This window comes from Podospora pseudocomata, chromosome 3 (assembly GCF_035222375.1).
Source record: "Podospora pseudocomata strain CBS 415.72m chromosome 3, whole genome shotgun sequence".
NCBI lineage: Eukaryota > Fungi > Ascomycota > Sordariomycetes > Sordariales > Podosporaceae > Podospora > Podospora pseudocomata.
In genome coordinates this window covers 3,813,060-3,832,205 of record NC_085887.1, presented here as the reverse complement: position 1 = coordinate 3,832,205, position 19,146 = coordinate 3,813,060, and the positions used below count along the sequence as shown (strand labels likewise).

At 54.7% G+C, this 19,146-nt stretch overlaps 9 protein-coding genes and 2 non-coding genes across 11 annotated transcripts; 3 read left to right on the top strand and 8 right to left on the bottom strand.

The window, feature by feature from the left end:
- Positions 1-109: 109 nt before the first annotated feature.
- QC762_311350 (uncharacterized protein) lies at positions 110-682 on the top strand (the record flags this gene model as incomplete). Its single annotated transcript, XM_062889434.1, has 1 exon — positions 110-682. One exon carries the CDS (start codon positions 110-112, stop codon positions 680-682), a length of 573 nt encoding a protein of 190 aa, XP_062745359.1.
- Positions 683-983: 301 nt separating this feature from the next.
- On the bottom strand, positions 984-1,731 carry QC762_311348 (uncharacterized protein). The gene is made up of 2 exons (XM_062889433.1): positions 1,530-1,731; positions 984-1,469 (listed from the first exon to the last, which is right to left on the bottom strand). The coding sequence occupies exons 1-2, from the start codon at positions 1,626-1,628 to the stop codon at positions 1,050-1,052; spliced, it is 519 nt and encodes a 172-aa protein (XP_062745358.1). The 5' UTR covers positions 1,629-1,731; the 3' UTR covers positions 984-1,049.
- A 77-nt stretch (positions 1,732-1,808) lies between these two features.
- QC762_311345 (uncharacterized protein) lies at positions 1,809-3,418 on the bottom strand (the record flags this gene model as incomplete). Its single annotated transcript, XM_062889432.1, has 2 exons — positions 1,809-2,784; positions 2,837-3,418. 2 exons carry the CDS (start codon positions 3,416-3,418, stop codon positions 2,314-2,316), a joined length of 1,053 nt encoding a protein of 350 aa, XP_062745357.1. The 3' UTR covers positions 1,809-2,313.
- Positions 3,419-3,772: 354 nt separating this feature from the next.
- QC762_0059810 lies at positions 3,773-3,864 on the bottom strand. The gene has a single exon. It is a non-coding gene; the product is annotated as a tRNA-Glu (tRNA).
- An 82-nt stretch (positions 3,865-3,946) lies between these two features.
- On the bottom strand, positions 3,947-4,039 carry QC762_0059800. The gene has a single exon. It is a non-coding gene; the product is annotated as a tRNA-Gln (tRNA).
- Positions 4,040-4,216: 177 nt separating this feature from the next.
- QC762_311340 (uncharacterized protein) lies at positions 4,217-6,938 on the top strand (the record flags this gene model as incomplete). Its single annotated transcript, XM_062889431.1, has 3 exons — positions 4,217-4,577; positions 4,731-4,997; positions 5,059-6,938. 3 exons carry the CDS (start codon positions 4,217-4,219, stop codon positions 6,936-6,938), a joined length of 2,508 nt encoding a protein of 835 aa, XP_062745356.1.
- A 27-nt stretch (positions 6,939-6,965) lies between these two features.
- TRP3_1 (anthranilate synthase / indole-3-glycerol phosphate synthase) lies at positions 6,966-10,090 on the bottom strand. Its single transcript, XM_062889430.1, has 4 exons — positions 9,604-10,090; positions 9,339-9,426; positions 9,200-9,270; positions 6,966-9,131 (listed from the first exon to the last, which is right to left on the bottom strand). Exons 1-4 carry the CDS (start codon positions 9,649-9,651, stop codon positions 7,203-7,205), a joined length of 2,136 nt encoding a protein of 711 aa, XP_062745355.1. The 5' UTR covers positions 9,652-10,090; the 3' UTR covers positions 6,966-7,202.
- A 436-nt stretch (positions 10,091-10,526) lies between these two features.
- On the bottom strand, positions 10,527-12,758 carry PRM1 (plasma membrane fusion protein prm1; the record flags this gene model as incomplete). The annotated part of the gene is made up of 1 exon (XM_062889429.1): positions 10,527-12,758. One exon carries the CDS (start codon positions 12,756-12,758, stop codon positions 10,527-10,529), a length of 2,232 nt encoding a protein of 743 aa, XP_062745354.1.
- Positions 12,759-14,483: 1,725 nt separating this feature from the next.
- On the bottom strand, positions 14,484-15,584 carry QC762_311310 (uncharacterized protein; the record flags this gene model as incomplete). The annotated part of the gene is made up of 1 exon (XM_062889428.1): positions 14,484-15,584. The coding sequence occupies one exon, from the start codon at positions 15,582-15,584 to the stop codon at positions 14,484-14,486; it is 1,101 nt and encodes a 366-aa protein (XP_062745353.1).
- QC762_311300 (uncharacterized protein) lies at positions 15,346-16,885 on the top strand (the record flags this gene model as incomplete). The annotated part of the gene is made up of 2 exons (XM_062889427.1): positions 15,346-15,862; positions 15,923-16,885. The coding sequence occupies exons 1-2, from the start codon at positions 15,719-15,721 to the stop codon at positions 16,883-16,885; spliced, it is 1,107 nt and encodes a 368-aa protein (XP_062745352.1). The 5' UTR covers positions 15,346-15,718.
- On the bottom strand, positions 16,883-19,098 carry AAT1 (aspartate transaminase aat1). Its single transcript, XM_062889426.1, has 5 exons — positions 18,839-19,098; positions 18,631-18,758; positions 18,403-18,535; positions 18,270-18,320; positions 16,883-18,205 (listed from the first exon to the last, which is right to left on the bottom strand). Exons 3-5 carry the CDS (start codon positions 18,424-18,426, stop codon positions 17,105-17,107), a joined length of 1,176 nt encoding a protein of 391 aa, XP_062745351.1. The 5' UTR covers positions 18,427-18,535; positions 18,631-18,758; positions 18,839-19,098; the 3' UTR covers positions 16,883-17,104.
- Between the last annotated feature and the right edge of the window lie 48 nt (positions 19,099-19,146).

Sequence of the window (19,146 nt, the reverse complement as noted above, 5' to 3'; positions counted from 1 at the left end):
TATAAAGACGGGGTTGTTGCCCGTTTGTTTTTAAGTTGGGATATCATCCTCTCTCAGCACCAACTTAACCTGTGAACAACAATTATCAACATTAACATCACCAGATAGAATGGTCTCTCTACACCCCCTCCTCGACAACGGCATCACCCCCGGCTCGGGCTCGTTCCCTGGCGGCACCCTCAAATGCCTCTGCCCCTCCTCCCCCGTCGAGATCACCCTCACCACCAACGTCGCTCACAACCACGCCTGCGGCTGCTCCAAATGCTGGAAGCCCGCCGGCGCCCTCTTCTCCATCGTCGGCGTCGTGCCCCGCAACGAGCTCTCCGTCACCGCCAACGGGGACAAGCTAGTCATTGTGGACGAGTCGGCCGTCATTCAGCGGTACGCCTGCAAGGAATGCGGGACTCATCTGTACGGGAGGATTGAGAAGGAGCATCCGTTCTACGGACTGGATTTTGTGCATGCTGAGTTGAGCGAGGAGGAGGGGTGGCAGGAGCCGCAGTTTGCGGCTTTTGTGAGCAGTGTTATTGAGCAGGGGTTTGATCCGGCCAAGATTGGGGAGGTGAGGGCGAGGTTTAGGGAGTTAGGTTTAGAGACGTATGATAGTTTGAGTCCGCCGTTGATGGATGCGATTGCTGCTTGGACGGGGAGGAAGAATGGGAAGTTGCCTGCGGCGGCTTGACTTGAGAGGAGGAAAAGGGGGGGCCAACCGGGGGGTATAGTCTATAGATTATGAATGGGGCGGTGGTGTTGTGGTAGAGAGGAAAAGATATGACGTTTGAAACCAAGCTTTGCTTTTTTGTCTTTCACAGCGGGCAGGGCCACTGTCGAGCTTATCTTGCGTGTCTTTGGCTCTCGTTTTCGTTTTTGCTTTTTCGTTTTTCTTTTTCTTTTCCTTACATTATGGCATGTCCACTGCCCGATTCAAAACTTGTAAAGATGTAAAGTGCCATTTAACGCCTATAAAAATCATGGTCTACCGTGTGTACTAGTACTAAATGCAAAAAAGACGGGGGTCGAGGTCGGAGTGTTAGAGGAAGCGAAGAAAATCAAAGACGCTTGCCAGTCTGCGAGACGCTCTTCACATCCCAAAAGTCCTTGTGCAAGAATCTCGCAGTGGCCTTCCCAAGGGCCGCAGCCTCAGAAATCAGATTGCCGTTCTTGTCCTTCTTCATGTTCTTCTCCACATCATCCGTCAACGCATCCTTCTGTTGGTTGATCTGCAGTTCCGTATCTGTCTTGGGGATAGAAGGGGCGATGAAGGCGAACTTGTCGTTGCCTTTGGAGACATTGATGTGAGGTCCCTTGTTTTCATCCCAGTCCACACGAATGGTCCCCTTGGCAACCATTCTTCCATTCTTGTCAACGATGTCGACATAGACACCGGCATACCGTTTCCGAGGCTTCTTGTTCTCTGGCTGCCCGGCCATTGCGTCACGACGACGAGCTTGAGCGTCGAACTTTGACTCCTGGACATTTGCACTGTTAGTGTCAAGAATCCAAGACTAGCAAGGTGAAAGCGGGCTCACAATCAGGCTGGTTGCGACAAGAGTGTTGACTCCATTGTCCGTCAACTTATTGATGGCATCCTTCTTGGCGTTGGCGGACTTGATGATTGTCTCAGGCATGGTGAAAGTTTGGGGTGGAAGTTTGGGGATCGAAGATGAGTGGTAAGCAATTAAAGACTTTTTGGTTGGTTGTTATGGCGATTGATGAAGTTGTTTTGATGACGTAGAAATTTATCACAGGAATATCGAGTAGAGGCAGCCCTTATATAGGTATCTATCCCCCAGCTAAGGTACTATTCCTGGGTCTCTTACATGCCTCAGTCCATCACTGTGCCACTATTCAGACTTTGTTCAAGGCGGCGGCGAAATTCTCCCTCGCGGCCATCAACAGGGCACAAGACCATCACTGCAGCCAGACTTGTAACGACCACTCCTCAAGTTTCCGTCGGAGTTTTCAGCTGCGACCTGCTTGTGAGGCGTGGTATGGCTGGCCACTCGGGGAGTAGTGAGCAATTCCCTCCCCTTTCTGGTTGATGTCCAATTACGAGTTTCCAGCTGCGGCGTAGCAGCCTACCACACTTTGCTTGGAACTATCCAGTATGTGGTAAGTGGTGTGAATCAAGGATATTCCTGCATAAGCGAATGAAAAATGACAATAGCCCCGTCGGTGTTTTTGTTTCGTCTATTTCAGTGTCAAACCAATGAGACGGCCGACTGGGCTCGCTTCAGAAGTGTACCCAAAGTAGCCTGTGCCTTTCACTGAGGAGGTCTTAGTTACCTGGGTATTCAGGTTTTGCGGACAGGTTCAAGGCTCCCGTTTGTGATCCACCTCGAAAGGCCTAAAGTCTCCAACCGCCTGCTGCATCCTTACCATCCTCACATTCTCCTTTCCCAGCCACCACCTTCGCAGATCAGCCATTCCCTCCTCGACCTCTGTGTACGCCATTGGGGATGTCCCTGTTGTGAAGATGACTCTCCCATTCCACTTCCTGTCCTCCTTCTTCCCAGCAAACAGATCAGAATCCTTCTCCTTTCCGTACACTTCCACCTTCCTTTTTTGTGTCGCTGTGGCCGAAAAGACAAGTGCAAGGGCAATCTCATCGGCAGTTTTGACGGGAAGCTTCTCCAGCTGAACACCCGGTGTCAAAGGAGGCAACGGTGTCGTTGGTAGCATCGCATCTGAAGTAAACGGAAACGTAGGGCCAACAGCAACCCCATTGATAGCTACCCCGTCTTGAATAGCAACCGTCCTCAGCGAGCGTATCATTCCTAGGATCTTCACCTCTTCTTTTCAGCGTTATTTCATTTCCTCGAGAAGGCAAACTCACAGCAGAACCCGCACACCCATCCATCACGCCCTCCCCAGGCATCCCCACAGGAGGCAGCACATGACAAGACATGTAACCCCCAGCACCACCCGGTACACAAATGACCACACTCCCCCCTTTCCCCTTCTCATCCCCCAGCCTCCCAACACCCGACCGCGCCATAACCGCCCAACAAACTTTCACAAAGTCCCCCACAGTCCTCACCTCCCTCGCCCAGTCCATCCCCACCCCGTTTTCGCCTTCCCGATCATCATCACCTTCACCCCCAACCTCGAAGAGAATCCTCTCTGGCCCTGGTACATAAAACGCGTAGTCAACTTCTCCGCATCCCTTTACCGCAGCTTTTAGCTCCTTCCAATCCCTGACGTCAACTCTCAGAAAAGCCAGGCAAGAAGGTATGCCTGGATCTGGTGTGAGTAAAGAGTCGTTGTGTTCTGGGTCGAGGATGATGACTTTTGAGCAGCCTTTTTCGGCCAGCAAGAGAGCAGTGGAGAGGGTTATTTCGGAGGAGCCGCCTGTTATGAGGGCTGTTCTTCCCGTGAGGGGGGGGATGAGGGAGGGGGTTATGGGAAGGGTGGTCATGCTGAGGTTTTGTCGAGTGGTTCAACATGACTGATGAAAAAGAAGAGAGGTCCCAGGCAGTCGGTATGGAATAACCAAACGTGTTAAATACTTTGGCAATGATGCTGAGCCGTCGGAGTCGGGAGACGTTGGTGGCTGGAGCGTCAGTGGCCTTCCGATATGTGCGGGAAGACAACCCGGGTTTATGGTTCCGAATCATCTTCAAGACTCTCAAAGATGTCAGACTGCAAGACGTTCACCATTCCCGGCTTATTTGAGATATGGGGATACGAAGTCAGAGGTCAGGGGTGGTAAAGGTCATTCATAAAGCCTGCAGTGGAACCAACATGCATCATCCAATCGGAACCATCCTCATCGGGTATGGTGTAGCGGTAACATCGTTGACTCTCACTTCTCAGAAGTGTCTGCTCTCTCAACAGCCCCGGGTTCGACTCCCGGTATCCGAGTCCCAACATTCTTTTTTCCCACTCTGAATTCGACTTCAACCAACTTCTTGAACCCAATGTCGAACCAGGGCACATGTCCCAAGGTTGTGTAGTGTAGTGGTTATCACTCTGGATTTTGACTTGAGCCTTCGGTCACTGCCTTCCAGTAACCCCGGTTCGAACCCGGGCACGACCTCAATTCTTTGCACTGCCATCTTCCAGATGGTAGGCGTAGTTTTTGGAATCTAGCTTCTTGGCTAGAAGCTTGAGCGCTTTTCTTTCTTTTTCACTTTACTTTTGCCCCGGCGTTCATTCATCTTGCAGATTCCTGAAGCGGGACAGTTGGGACAGTTGGGCACCAATTCACCTCGCGATGGACTCACTCGCCGAAGAGATAGGGAAGCCGCCATACTGGATCACAGCCTTGACTAGTGTTCACCAACATGGGCTTGATCTTCTGCAGCAGATTCAGTCCGGTGCCGCAGTTGACATCCCCACGGCTACCCAAACAATCGACAAGCTCGAGGCGTTGGCTTCCACGTGTTTCAACGCGTACGACAATGAATTCATTCTCTTTGGAACCGGCTCAGACGCGAGTCTTGGTAGTCTTATGACAACCATTTGGGAGCTGAAGCGCGCCGTGTTTTCTCAGCGGACGACGCCTCTGTCAGAAGTTTCCAATGTGTGTCCGTGTTGCGCTTGGGCTTTGAGGCGGGTTGGCAATGGAATTGTTGGTATGTGAGAGTGAGTGCCTTGACTCCTGAGTTGGCCGTTCTCTGACAAGAATCTAGGAAGGTATTGTTGGAGTTCGTGGCAGGGGCCGCAATGGATTGCTAACAGTTACCTCTGTGCCATTGACAACTGGCCTGACTTTCCCCGCCTTGAAGCGTCGGCTCGGGGGGGCTGTGATTTGTGTCGGTATCTGAAGGACGGGATGGAGAAAAAGGGGGTGGATTTGAATCCACTTCGTCCTAGATCGGAAAACACTAAAGTTGGGGTCTGGATTGAGTTCCGTTATGTGCCCCGAAAGGCATCCGGGAACGACGTTCGACCAGTGCTGACACATGCTCTCGAATATGGCTCGGTGTTTCTGTCAACTACCTCCCCATGGTATTCGACGCCTGTGTGGCAGTTTATGGTTGAATCTGGGAATAGTAAGTCAAGCATCACGTCTACCAGATTTATCTCTTCTTCTAACTGCCTCTTCTGTTCAAGAGCAAGTCGCAGACGAGTTACAAATCTTCTCCCCACCACAGCAGGAGCCATGGTCAGCCCCCAACATCAGCTTCACCCAATCCATCCTCAACGCAGCACAACCAGCAACCACGAAATTCAAACCAACCCGCCTCCTCTCCCTCCCCCCATCCCCCAACTCGGCCATCAAACTCACCACCACCACCCACCTCCCCCATCCCGTTCAATACGCAGCCCTAAGCTACTGTTGGGGCCCCCCTTCAGACGCGATCCAGCAAACAACCCTCACAACCTCGTCCCTCCCCTCCCGTATGACCAGCATTCCCCTTTCCGATCTCTCTCCTGTCATGCTTGACGCAGTAAAGGTCTGCCGCTCCCTTGGCATCCCTTACCTCTGGATCGACGCTTTATGTATCATCCAGGACAGTAAGACAGACTGGGAGTTTGAGTCACAACAAATGGCGCGGATCTATGAACATTCTTACCTTACCATCTGTGCCGCGAGTTCGTCATCCTGTCTGGAGGGGTTCCTGTCCAAGCGAGTTGTTTACCCTGAATATAGGTACACATCCCCTGCCAAGGGCATAGTTAACGGGGTGTTTACACTCCGATCGGTGCCCAGCAACAGCGATGAGACGCTGGCAGCAAAGGCATCCTCCCCACCGCTAGAGCAGGATCTATCCGTCACGAGCTGGAGCGAAAGGGGGTGGGTATTCCAGGAACGGGCCATGTCCACCAGCAAATTATTCTTCGGCAAGTCGATGCTCCACGTCCAAACCAACTCTCTTGTCCTCTCCGAAAACGGCCACCAGTCTGAAGTAAAAGCCAACAACAACCACGACGACGGCAACACATCACCCAACACCACCCCCCTTTCCCTCCTCCCCCCTCTCCTCCTCCACGACGACAAGACCAACAACCCCTACGACCTCTGGCTATCCGTCGTCTTGAAATTCGTGCACTTGAAATGGACAATAGAAGAGGACCTCCTCCCCGGTTTGTCCGGTCCGGCCTCCAGATTCAACGACATCATGCCCCCCAACGACGCCTATCTCGCGGGACACTGGCGGTCCGACCTCCACGCCAGCCTCCTCTGGGTCGCCGGCCGCCGTGGTCACCACCCCCGTCCCAACACCCTCCCATCGCTGCTGCAATCCCTCCAAAAAGGCAACCCCCTCCACTGCCCCAGCTGGTCCTGGCCAGGCCGCAGGGACGACATCTTCCGCTTCGTGCACAGCCTACCCGACGGGAGGAAATGTCGTGTCCGAACCCACCTGCGGCCGGAGTTCAGCCTAGTCAAATCAAACGTGCAAGCGGAGGGGGTGGTGAACCCCTTTGGGAGGCTGAGCCCGGAGGTCAACTCGCTCGTCGTTTCCGGGAAGGTCATTCCCATGTCAGACTTCCTCCCCCCTGACAAACCCAAATGGGAGTTCACCACCGAGAGCGCGGAGTGGCGGTGCGCAAACGCCGAAAAGGGGTACCTCATCATGGTGTCGCATGACTGGGATGATGATGCTGCTGGTGGATCTAACCCAGCGGTGACGACAGAGGAGGAATTGTCAAAGATCAAGCTGCTTCTGCTGTCGAGCTGCTGCTCGTTGTCCGAGTTGCCTGCTGGCAGCATCAAACCAGGTGCAGAAGCAACGACCAAAATTCTCTTCCCAACAGAACACAGCAGGACATTTCTCGACGACCCGGACTTTCAGTCGGGAGGGGGGGCAGGGGCGACTTGCTCGTTTTGTCAGGACCAGAAACGCAAGAGAGATGTCTGGGGTCTGTTGCTCTATCCAGCTGACTCACAAGGGAGGCACTACAGGGTGGGCATCTTTTACTCTCGTGCTCAGCACGGTGGCTCGGAAGTGTTCAACGAGGCACAAACGTGCGAGGTTGAACTCATGTAGACAGGAAGGAACATCGCACAAAAGAGAGCCGAGCACGGGGAGATAACATCACATGGAGACCAAGAACAAGTAACGCGCAGAATGCCAATGTATTTCCTCCACGACCCACCCAAACGGTGGCCTGGTACACCCGGCATTCGAGATCAACTCCGCTCCATCTATGTAACAGATACGTCCCTCTGCTTGATATTGTTTTTTAAAATCCAAATCCAAAACAACTGCATTCACCCCCACCAAGTGAAGGAGCAAGCAAAAAAAGCAAGCTTAGAAGCGCAAGTCCCAGCCAATGACAGGTCCAATCTTGGGCAGCTCATCAGCAACGCTCTGCACGTCCTTGTCGCCACGGCCACTCAGGCAAATGACAACGTCCTCGCCCTTCTTCATGGTCTTGGCGAGCTCAATGGCGCCCCAGATACCGTGGGAAGACTCAAGGGCGGGAATGATACCCTCCAGTTGACTCATCAGACGGAAACCAATAAAGGCCTGGGCATCAGTGCAAGCAATGAACTTGGCACGGTCGGTATCCTTCCAGTTGGACAACTCGGGGCCGACGCCGGGGTAGTCGAGACCGGCGGAGACGGAGTGGGTCTCGTCGATCTGGCCGTGCTCGTTCTGAAGGATGTAGGTCCGGACGCCGTGGAGAACACCCTTGGAGCCAGCAGTGAGAGTAGCACTGTGGCGAAGGGTATCGACACCGTCACCACCAGCCTCCACGCCCAACATCTTGACGCTCCTGTCCTCGGCGAAGGGGTAGAACATGCCGACGGCGTTGGAGCCGCCACCGACGCAAGCAACGACGGCATCGGGGAGCTTGCCACGCTTCTCGAGCATCTGCTGCTTGGTCTCTCTGCCAATGACGGACTGGAAGGTGCGGACAATGGTGGGGAAGGGGTGGGGACCGATGGCAGATCCAATGATGTAATGGGTGTCCTCGAGGTTGACGACCCAAGAGCGGAGAGCCTCGTTGACGGCGTCGCGGAGGGTGCGACTGCCAGCCTCGACGGCAACGACCTTGGCGCCGAGAAGCTTCATGCGGAACACATTAAGAGCCTGTCGGCGAACATCCTCAGCGCCCATGAAAACAGTGCACTCCATGCCGAACTTAGCACAGACGGTAGCTGTGGCTACACCGTGCTGGCCGGCACCGGTCTCGGCAATAATCTTGGTCTTGCCCAATCTCCTGGCGAGAAGGAGCTGACCGAGGGCGTTGTTGATCTTGTGGGAACCGGTGTGGTTGAGATCCTCTCTCTTAAGCCAGATGTTCGCACCACCAGCGTGTTCCGTCAGGCGCTCAGCCAGATGGAGGTGACCGGGGCGGCCCATCCAGGGGTAGTGAGAGCGGTACTCCTCCCAGAAAGCCGGGTCATCTTTGATCTTGTTGAAGCCGTCCTCAAGCTCGGAAAGGCAGTCCATCAGGGACTCGGGGACGTACTGGCCACCAAACTCGCCGAAACGCTTGGGGAGATCAGAGTTGATCATGTCGAGCTGGGCAACAAGGTCATCCGTCTCCTTGATGACAGCATCCACGGACACATCTCCAGTCTCCTGAGCACCGTTGATGGCCTCGAGAATGCCAACCTCGCGGGTGGCCTCCTCCTCGGGGGAGGTGGTGCGACCGCAAAGGTAACCGCAGTACTCCTGCACAGCCTTGTTGATCTCGTTCTCGGCGGCGTTCATAATGGTAGTAACAATCTGACTGCCGACGACAACACCATCTGCAAGCTGAGACACGGACTGGAAGTGATCGCGAGTGCTGACACCGAAACCGACGGCCGCGGGCTTGTCGCCACTGTACTTCTTCACACGGGCGAGGAGCTCCGGCAAGTGAGCGTTCAGGGTGCCACTAGCACCGGTGACGCCCTGGCGAGAGACGACGTAGATGAAGGAGTCGGCGAGCTGGCAGAGGATACGCATGCGGGCATCCGAGGTGGCGGGAGCAATGAGGGGGACGTAGGAGAGACCGCCGCGGGTGCAGAGTCTGCGGAAGGAGACGGCCTCCTCGGGGGGCAGATCGACAATGATGAAGCCATTGACACCGGCTTCCTTGCAGTCCTTGAGGAGACGCTCCTCGCCGTAGCTGAGGAGGGGGTTGTAGTAGCCCATGAGGAGAATGGGAGCCTTGAGGCCACGCTTGCGGGCCACGCGGACCATGTCGAGGACGCCCTCGGTGGTCACGCCATGCTGGAGAGCGATCTGTGTGTTTTCTCGTCAGTGGCTTGTTCGCCGCTCGTCGAGAAATATGCTGGGCAAGGTAAGCTTACGGTGTTGGCAGTCTGGATGGTAGGGCCATCGGCAATTGGGTCAGAGAACGGAACGCCGAGCTCAATAACATCTGTTGAAGACAAGTTAACGGTTTTGTGTCTTTCAGTGGCAGCACAAAAAGGAAGAATATTTGCATACCGGCGCCGCCCTTCTCCATAGCCAGAAGGACATCGGGAGTGGCTGCGGGGTTGGGGAAACCGGCCGTGACATAGGTGACAAGGGCAGACTGTGGTTGCGAATAGAACAGGTCAGCAATTGGCTCTCTCTTGTTTGTTCTTGAACAGCCGTTCCCCGTTCTTCCCTGTTCCCCGGATTCCGGGATTCAGGCCGTTGGGATATCCAAAATAAAAAAAAATAAAAAATAAACATGGCGGGGTTGTTGAGTGGTGGGAAAGTTACTGACCCTGTTCTGCGCCTTGCAGCGAGCAAACGTCTGCTTGAGGCCTTCCATATTGAATGAATGCGCGTGCTGGCAATCGAGAGACCAATTGGGTGGGAAGGAGAAGGAAGGTCGGGATTCAGCAGCAGAAATATGTCAACAAGTTTCTCCCCGGGTTCTGCTTCTGTCTTTGTTTGGAGTTGTGGTTGAAATGGGAGGCGAGTCATAACCTCATATCAGCGGCACCCCCCTGTAAAGTGGCAGAAAATTAGCGGAGCCCTTCTGGGGGTTGAGTCACCGCCCCTCCTCCAGTGCCCCTCTCGACCGCAGTGCGTGCTGCAGTCTCGCCCCCGTCACCGAACATGGAATTTTTCTGCCGGCTCGCCACGACCTGGGCCTTCCCCGATTGCGGAGGCCATGTCCCGCGATGCCTGAAGAGGCCACGGCGCCGGTCATCGCGACCCGAGGTGCCGGAGATCGTGGATACTTGCGGACAAGCCCGTCATCAAAAAGACAACACAATGGGTTTATTCAAGTCCACTTTGGGATCTCACAAAGAAAAAGGCATTTCGATTGCACAGATCCAACTCAAACTGGGCTTCATATATATACGAAGTATCTCATATCCTATCCGTTGGAGTCCCAGCAATCAGGGGATCTCACATAAATCGCAACAACAACAAGTAAATGCATGCCGGATGTCTTTTTTGATGATCTGGGTCTGTCTGCCAATCTACCGAGGTGTATATATTGGAACGTCTCGCTATCCAAACGCCTTACCAACCATGCAAGCAACAAAAGAAACCAAGAGTGAAACGAAAAGAAAAAAAAAAAGAAAAAAAATATTAAAGGACCGAGTACATCGGCGGTGGTTGTCCCAGCCCAGCTCCAGAGGACGAGCTCTCCTCATAACTGCCCCCATTGATATCCTTCTTCTCCCGCCGTCCCTATCGGCCAGAGTACCCGGAATCCTCAACGGTAGGGTAACTGCTCTTTCTCGCATGCGTATTCCACTTCTCCGACTCGACCTTCCCCCTCTTGACGCTCCCGGCATAAACCACCTCTTGTCGGTAGTCATGATACGCACTCGGCTCTTCCTGCTCGTCTGCCTGGACATCTCGTTGGTGTCGTCTGTTGGCGGCTGTGTCGCCAGGAGCAAAACTGTTAGGTCTGCTCCCAAACTTCACGCCCCATCTGTCACCGCCCAGACCGCGTGTCTTGTCGTTCTGCGTCATCCTGACCAGCGCGTAGACCACACCCCCAAGAACAATGATGACATAAACCAGAAGAAGTGCCAGCGAGATGAGCGCCTCTTGAACGATGCCGCTCTGCAGCTTGCTCACGACCTTGGCTACCGCGTCCGTAATCTCATCCGTCGTGACACTAGCAGGCGTAGCCAGGAAGCTGGTCAGCTCACCGTCACCATTGACGCTGTCGTTGGCTCCGGCACTGAACATATCATTGCGGAAGAGCGGCAGCGTCACCTTGGCGTGGTCATGCACCCACGTCAGCCCCTTCTCAACCGTGTCAATCTTTCGCAAAATGACACAGCCAACGATGTCCCTGGCCACGTTGAACAGAACGGTGTCTTTGAAGACAGCCTCGACCGCTTTGCTGATCTCGTCTTCAAAGGTGTTGAGAGTGTTGTTGACGGCCTTCGTGGCGTTGGTGACGTAACCGAGGACGTCGTTGTTGATGTCGTTCTGCAGGCCCAGGATCACTCCGTTCGCACCATCCGACCAGTCCGTCGAGACAGCCTGTAATGTGCCAACAACATCTTCGGCAAAGTTGCCGACTTGAGTAGCGAGCTCCGGAGCCTTATTCTGGACAGCCCTCAGCATCAAGTACTGGCAGAAGCAGCTAAAGAATCCAGCCATGGCCAAGGCAAGAACGAACAGCGCCGGCAGCGAAGTGGCATAGGCCACCGTCCACCGCGCCAGAAGGTGGTTCCTGCCAGTCATCCTGAACCGCTTCCCAAGCCAGATTCCCGCACCAGCAGTCATCGGCCGGCCAGCAATATAGACCACATCCATCGGGTCGTAACCATGCTCGGTAAACACTCTGGCCCTCTCCTTCTCCTTTCTCCAGCGGCGAATCTCAATCCAGCCCATGAGGATGATGGCCAGAATGGCCAGAATAGGGATGGCTACCAAGAAGGCAATTTTGGCTTTGGCGATGATCTCGAAGAGCGATTGGAAAAAGTCGTTGAGGAACGAGTTGGACGAGCAGAATGAAAGAGCCTGCTTCTGCGCAACGGGGAAGACGGTCTTGTCGAACTGGTAGTTGCCAAAGCTGGAGTTGAGCTGCTCTCTGACGAACTGGAACGGGATGCCAATGGCGTTCTTGGTGAAATTCTCTACCTGGTCGAAGGTAGGCACCTTCTTGTCGAGCTTGACGATGCTATCAACCATATCCGTCGAGTTGATGTTGATGTCCTTGAGGTCGGCAAGGGGGCGGCTGATGTCAATCTTAGGAATCGAAATGGGGCCGATCAAGTTGCCTGCGAAATTGCCGACTGCATCACCGACGTTCTCGAGAGCTTTCTGTACATCCTCGATAGTCTCTGAAATCTGACCAGTGAGGGTGCCAATGGCATCGTTCATGAACTTTGTTGCCGCCTCGATGCCCTTAGCGCCAACCTCGAGGGCACCGTGGATTAGAGCTGCAATGAGACAGGCCCATGTGCCAACGTACATGTTGATGACAAAGTAAACCAGGTTCTCGACCCCAGTGAGGATCAACATCAGGATCTGAACCATGGCAGAAACAGCCTTCTCAATTCCCTCCGCCGCCATCGAGTTGACACCCACAGACAAATAATGAGGCATGGACGCCATGGCACTCCCGACATCTTCGACCTTGGTGCATGCTGAGAGAGCTTTGACTTTGGCATCGCCGATATTGTCGTTGAGGCTGCCGGTGAGGAGGAGGACGCGGACGAGGACGAGGATGAGGAGAACGGTCCAGCGGTTAAACCAGAGCTGAGAGAGCCTGGCGCGGAGGCCGAGGTAAGGAGTGACGGTGGGATCGGTGTGGGCGTGTGGTTGAAGCTTGGGAGCGGCCTGATTTTGCTGACTTCTATCGAGGTCGATTATCTCCCAGGAGTTGGCGTTGAGGCTGGCGGGAACAGGCGGCACCGGGGTTGGCCCTCCGGCCCTGCCCTTCTCGTCGTAGGTCATTTTGTTGTAAGGAAACTAGTGAAGGTATCTTGATCCAGCCAAGAATAATGGATTGTTGTGTGTATCGTGTATCTCGTTGCCGTATGTATGTATGTACCTCGATGATATCGTTGATGAGTATGGAAACCGAAATAGGAAACTGAGTAGCAAATAAGAAGTCAAGGAAATGGAAAAAGAAAATGACAGAAGAAAAATGACAGACTCAAGCAAGCCAGGTGAGCATGATTGAGGGTGAACTGCCACGCGAAACAACAGTGACGATGGACAATGGAGGAAAAGAGACAATGGAACTGTGTCGCGAAACAATGAAGAGGGGCAGGTGTTGACAATAAGAGAAAGCGAATGAATGGTGAATACACGGCCCGCACATGACCCAGGGCCCCAGACGATAGAGACAGGGCTGCTCTTTGTCGGTGTCGACAAAGCCATACAAGGTGAATTGCGACGCCATCTTGAAGCGCTCGCCTTAAGCGCCGGGGGCATGTGAGCCAGTCGTTTCTCCGTCCGGGGTCCTCCGGGGCGGCTGCCGAAACCACGTCGTCAAACTGCGAGGCGACCTCACATGACGGTCAGTCTCTGTTGATTGAACAGGATAAAAGTGGCTGAACCCGATCTTGCATTCAACGGTCTTGTCACATCGTGGGAGGAACTCTGCGAGATCTGGCATCGGCTGTCACCAGGGCACTACCCGTCACGGAACCGGAGGATTTTGAGAGTTGAGTGTCCGCATGATTGACTGCTGGTGTTTGTTGTGTTGTGCATATCCATGTGTCTGCTCTGCGTGCCAGCCCAGTCGTCGCTCATGGCTAGGATGATGATGGAACTTGAAGAAGATGACGATGCGAAACTGGAGGTGAATTTGTTGGAGTTGCTCAGTTGTGGTTCAAAACCGCACATCGAATGCCAAGCCACACCTGCCTGCTGCCCTGAGGCCAGCCACCCGCCTCACTTGCTGCCCGTTATTCTGCTTCCAGCATATCGTACTTCAATACCTTGAAAGCTGATTCTTCCGATGATTCTCCATTCAACATCTCAACTTACTTACACCATTCAGGTGACTCATCAAGTTGACCTCGCAGAGATCCCTTCATGAGCCGTCACTCTCGGAGTTGTGCCAAGAGTCAAGACCAGACGGACGAGCTTGCCAATTGATTGGCTGACGTTGCTCAGGAACGGCGGCTACCAGCGATCCACTTTACCGGGGCGGGAGCTGTCAGCCAATCAACCGTCCAAGATCCCTAGCTTTAATTCTCAAAATAGCTCTCTTGCCATCTCTTTGTTTTCTGAGACCACGCGACAATAACGCCTGGGGAAATTCGGTTTCGTCGGGGATATTATCTCATTCTGGAGCTACTAGTTTATCTTGGTGGTTGAAGCCAGGACATATCAATGCCATGCGCAACATGAGTGTAGAGAGTCAAAAATAATCTGCAAGGGAACTCGGTAGCAGAGTATTGATTTGATTAGCTGATGAGAGCAGAGCGAGTGACAGTTTCCAGGTAATGCTTTCTTGTATTTATGCTCACCATAGCTTCGCCATTCTGTTTGGCCTGCTCTTCCAGCCAAGAGAAATCATGTCGATATTCCTAGGGGTAAAGCCATAAGGCAGCTTGAGCATGTTGAAGAAAAGCTTGAGCAAGATGAACCAAATCGAGACGGACATGTTCAGAAATACACGTAAGATGTATACACATAAATTTACATTGCTTCGCATCTGCTCATCCTCTACACCTTCGCCTTCTTAGGGGCCTTCTTCGGTGCAGGCTTCTCCTTCATGAAGCCCTCATCCTTGGCCACCTCGACCTCGCCCAGTTCGAGAATCTGCTCACTACCTGTGTCCGCCAATATGGCATCCGTCTCCTTGATATACGCCTCCCTGCCCGCCTCATCCACCACCCTCCCATCCGGAAGCACATGCTGCCCAGTCGACGCTTCCGACCCCGTCACACCCAGCTTCTTCTTGGTATAAAACTGAATCTGCTTCTGCTCCATTTTGTACCTCTTGTTCTCCTCCCTCACCTGCTTCTCCAACACCCCGTCCACCAACCCCAACTGTTTCCTCTCGGCGGCGAACCTCTGCTTGACAGCCCTGGTCTGCATGATTCTCCAGCGTAACCTCCAGCCCCACGGACCCAGCTCCTTGATCCTGTTGGACTTGATCCCCAAGAGGTACTCATCCAGCCCGCCGACCTTGTCAATGGTCCGGAGGACCCGGGTGGTCAGCCTCGTCTGGACCCAGGTGCGGAGGGAGAGGGAAAAGAGGCGCTTGCGGTGGACGTTGGGGCGCCATGTTCGGCGGGTCTTGATCTCGTTCTTCTCGGAGACGTTGTTGCCGTAGCGGATGGTGGCGTGGCCGTAGAGGCCGGTGTTGGACTGCTTGTAGTAGAGGCGGGGTCCGAGAGGGTAGGGGGGGATATGGGGAGCTTGGCCGGTGGGCGAGGGGATGGGGCCGCCGGAAGGTCTGTTTTGGTTGTAGAGTTGGGAGGGAGTGACGGAGAAGGAGCGGATGGGGAGGGTGAATGTGCCGGTGGTGGTAGTGGTGTTTGTCGCCGCGCGGAGGCAGGTTCTCGCTGGGAGGAGGGCTGACATTGTGATGTGGTGTGCTGCCCACGGGGGGCAATTTGGTGGTGTGAAAAAGGGAAAAACTATCGCGGTAGCATTGGCTGGGGTCGGGTTGGTGCACGAGGCGCAATTGACGGAGTGGGCACCCAACTCACAGGCGACTGACGATAGCAGCGACGACGGCGACGGCGACGACGAGGTTGAGCTCCAAAAATTCGAGCAGCCGAAATGCATGGGTTGTGGCAGCCGGTGCCGGTTGCCCATGGTTGGGTGTCCAGGAGCTTGGACCACCCACTCTCTCAGGGACCCTTGTCTCTCACTCATCGCGACTCTCATTCATCGACGACTTACACCTTCTTTCAACTCATCTTTTTCAAAACAAAAAAAAAACAGCCAAAATGATACCCCCTATTGACGATCTGGTTCTGCAGCAAAATCCCGAATTTGCAGCTCTTTACACCACCCTCACAACAGTCATCCTCAATCCCGATGCCTCCACACGAAAAGACCCCAAGGCCAAAAAGCGAGCTGCGGTGAGAAAGGTGCCGCTTACACCTCTTTTAGTCGTCCATGTTCACATAGGTACTAACCCCCCGAACCAGGAACTCGACACCCACCGGCTCAAAACAGCCAAACATCACCTCCTCATCAACGCCATCTCCACCGCCCACCCAACAACAGAACAACCACCCCCTCCAGCCCAAGAAAAACCATCCCTCCTCCGCCACCGCTCAACCCGCTCCCGCTCCGAATCCCAACCCCTGAAACCATCCGGTCCCCTCCCGCCACCCCTCCCCCTGGCCCAACCAAAACCCCCTCCCCTCCCTCAGTCCCTCCTCGACCTCCTCCTCCTCCTACCCCCCCTTTTGTCCCCCAGCTCCCCCATCCCTCCCCCCCAGCTCCCCCTCTTGCTATCCTCCCCCCCATTCTCCCTCCTCCCCTCCCACGTCCCCCTCCTCTCCTCGTTCTTGTCTCAAACCCTCCACACCAGCGCCTTAACCCTCGCCCGCCTCTCCCAACCAAACACCAACCCCTCCTTCCTCCACCGCTCCATCCCTTCCCTCCCAGCCTTCACCCTCACCCAGCTCGAAACCCTCCACCACAAGAAATACTCCCTCCTCCGCTCCCGCCTCTCCCTCGCCGTCTCGGTCAGCAACCTCCTCGATCAGCAAATCCTCATCCTCTCCAAGCTGATCAGGTCCCTCGAGGCCAAACACGGTCCCATATCTCGATGGCTAGAATACTCGGCCTCCGAAAGGGCCCTCGTCGCGCAGAAGCAAGAGCTCGAGATCAAATCTGTCAGTCGGGCGCTCAAAAAAGAGGTTTACAGTCCAGAAGTGGCCACGGCGTTGGGGAATTACTCTCGACATCTGAGGGATGCCAAGTCGCGGCTAGAAGAGAGAATCAAGGGGCTGGAGGGGCAGCTGGGGGAGTATCACCACCAAGACGCAAGCACGGAAAGGGAAAAGACGAGGAAAATGAGGGAAATGGCGAGGGTGTATGCTGACATGGGGAGGCAGTTGGACGAGGTCAGAAAGGATTTGGAGAGGTTGGATACTGCTTGAGAGGAAAAAATCAAATCAAATCAAACCATGCTTCTTTTTGTGTACAAGCCCAATCCCATCCATCGTCTATAGATACGATAAATCTTTGTCTATACGACAAGGCATCTTTTTTCTTCCCTTCACACACACGCGCGCGCAAAAAAACAAACCCCCAATCACCCAAAATGTACTCCGGAAATTTTTTCATGTTTTACTTCATTACATTATTTTTACAGGTGTTCAACCGGTAACCTTGAAGATGGCCTCGGCCAGTCTCCCGACGTTGCCGGTGGTGATGCCAGCAACCGAGATTCTGCCGTCGCGGGTGGCGTAGACGCTGTGCTCCTTGGCCAGCGCATCCATCTGCTCGGGCGACAGGCCAGTGTAGGCAAACATGCCAATCTGGCTGGTGATGTGGCTCCAGTCGTGCTTGCTGCCGAGCTTCTCGAGGTTCTCCTTGAGGAGGGCACGCATGGTGATGATGCGATCGGCCATCTCCTTGACCTCGACGAGCCACTGGTCGTAGAGGGCGGGGGTGTTGAGGATCTCGGCGGCGATGCGGGCACCGTGGATGGGGGGGTTGGAGTACATGGGGCGGACAAGGATCTTGATCTGGGAGTCGACGCGCTTCTTCTCCTCGGCGCTCTCGCAGACGATGGAGAAGGCACCGATGCGCTCGCCGTAGAGACCCATGTTCTTGGCGAACGACTGGGAGAGAGCAACGTTGTGACCCTGGGCGACAAAGTGGCGGACGGCAAAGGCATCCTTGTGGATGTCACCCGAGGCAAAGCCCTGGTAGGCCATGTCGAAGAAGGAGTAGTGACCCTTGGCCTTGACGGCCGCCTCGATCTCCTTCCACTGCTCGGGGGTAGGGTCGACACCGGTGGGGTTGTGGGCGCAGGCGTGGAAGAGGAAGATGGAGCCGTTGGGGGCCTTGTTGATGTCGGCGATCATGCCCTCGAAGTCGAGGCCGATGGTCTCCTTGTTGTAGTAGGCGTACTTCTCCACGGCGAGGCCGGAATCCTTGAAGACGGCGGCGTGGTTGGCCCACGAGGGCTGGGGAATGTAGATGGTCTTTGCGCCGGGGAAGAACCTGGCGAGGAAAGCGCCGCCAATGCGGAGGGCGCCAGTACCAGAGATGGACTGGGTGATGGCGACACGGTCGAGGGCCGGGGAGTCCTTGCCATAGGCGAGAACGGCAGCGGCCTTGGTGAACTCGGGGACACCGGTGATGCCAGCGTACTCCTTGTTGAGGCGCGAGGCAATCACCTTCTCCTCAGCCTGACGGACAGAGGGCAGGACATAGGGCTTTCCAGCGTCATCGCGGTAAGCGCCGACACCTTGAGGGGGGGTTGTTAGTCTCGCGCGCGGGATATTCGCTTTTGGGGACGGGAACGGAACGAACCGAGGTTGATCTTCTTGTCGAAAGTGTCGGCCTTGAAAGCTTCCGTGATACCTGGAGACGAGCAACAGACGTCAGTTTACGGTCTTGGGTCTGTGACGCCTTGCGCAAAGGCAACTGGGAGGAACAAACACACCAAGAATGGCCTGTGAAAAGTCATCGACGGGTCCCGGTGGTTAGCAAAACGTCATACGGCACTGGACACTACCTCATGCGCGCGCGAGGAACCGTCGGGAAGACTGGTGGTAGGGTGACAGGAAACATACATCCTGTTGCAGAAGAACGTTAGCTACTGACAGTTGCGCAAAGGCAACCACGCCGTTGACGCCGTTGACACGGTTGGACAGATCAACCAAAAACATACTGGGGGACCTTGAGGGACATTGGCCCACGTAGAAGCAGCGCGGAGGGTGAACTGGGCGCGGCCAGCAAGGGCGGCCCGGCGCGAAACCACTCTGAGGGAGGAAAGCATCTTGCGTCTCGTCTGTCTGTCTCTCTGAGGAGGTGTCAGTGTCGAGGTGAAGGAGAGAGAAACAACACAAAAATGACGGTTGGGAAGGTGTGGATTTTACCTCGCCGGTCTGGCAGTTCTAGAGTCTACCGAGTTTCTTGGGTAGTGAGCTGTGGTTCGATGCGCCTTCGAAATGGGGGGGGTTCAAGTGGCTTGTGGGTGGGTGGTTCCCCGTCACATCACCTGTTGGAGGTGGAGCAGAAAAGTTTTTGACCAATTGTTGTGCTGGAAACCCGAGCAGCATCCCACGAACGGTGCCGCCACGGAGCTGGATTCCGTCCACCCCCGACCTCGGCCGAGCTACCCCGGCCTCAATGTGACTCTTTCTGGCGGCTGAATGCAATCCAGCTGTCATCTTTTCTCTTTTTG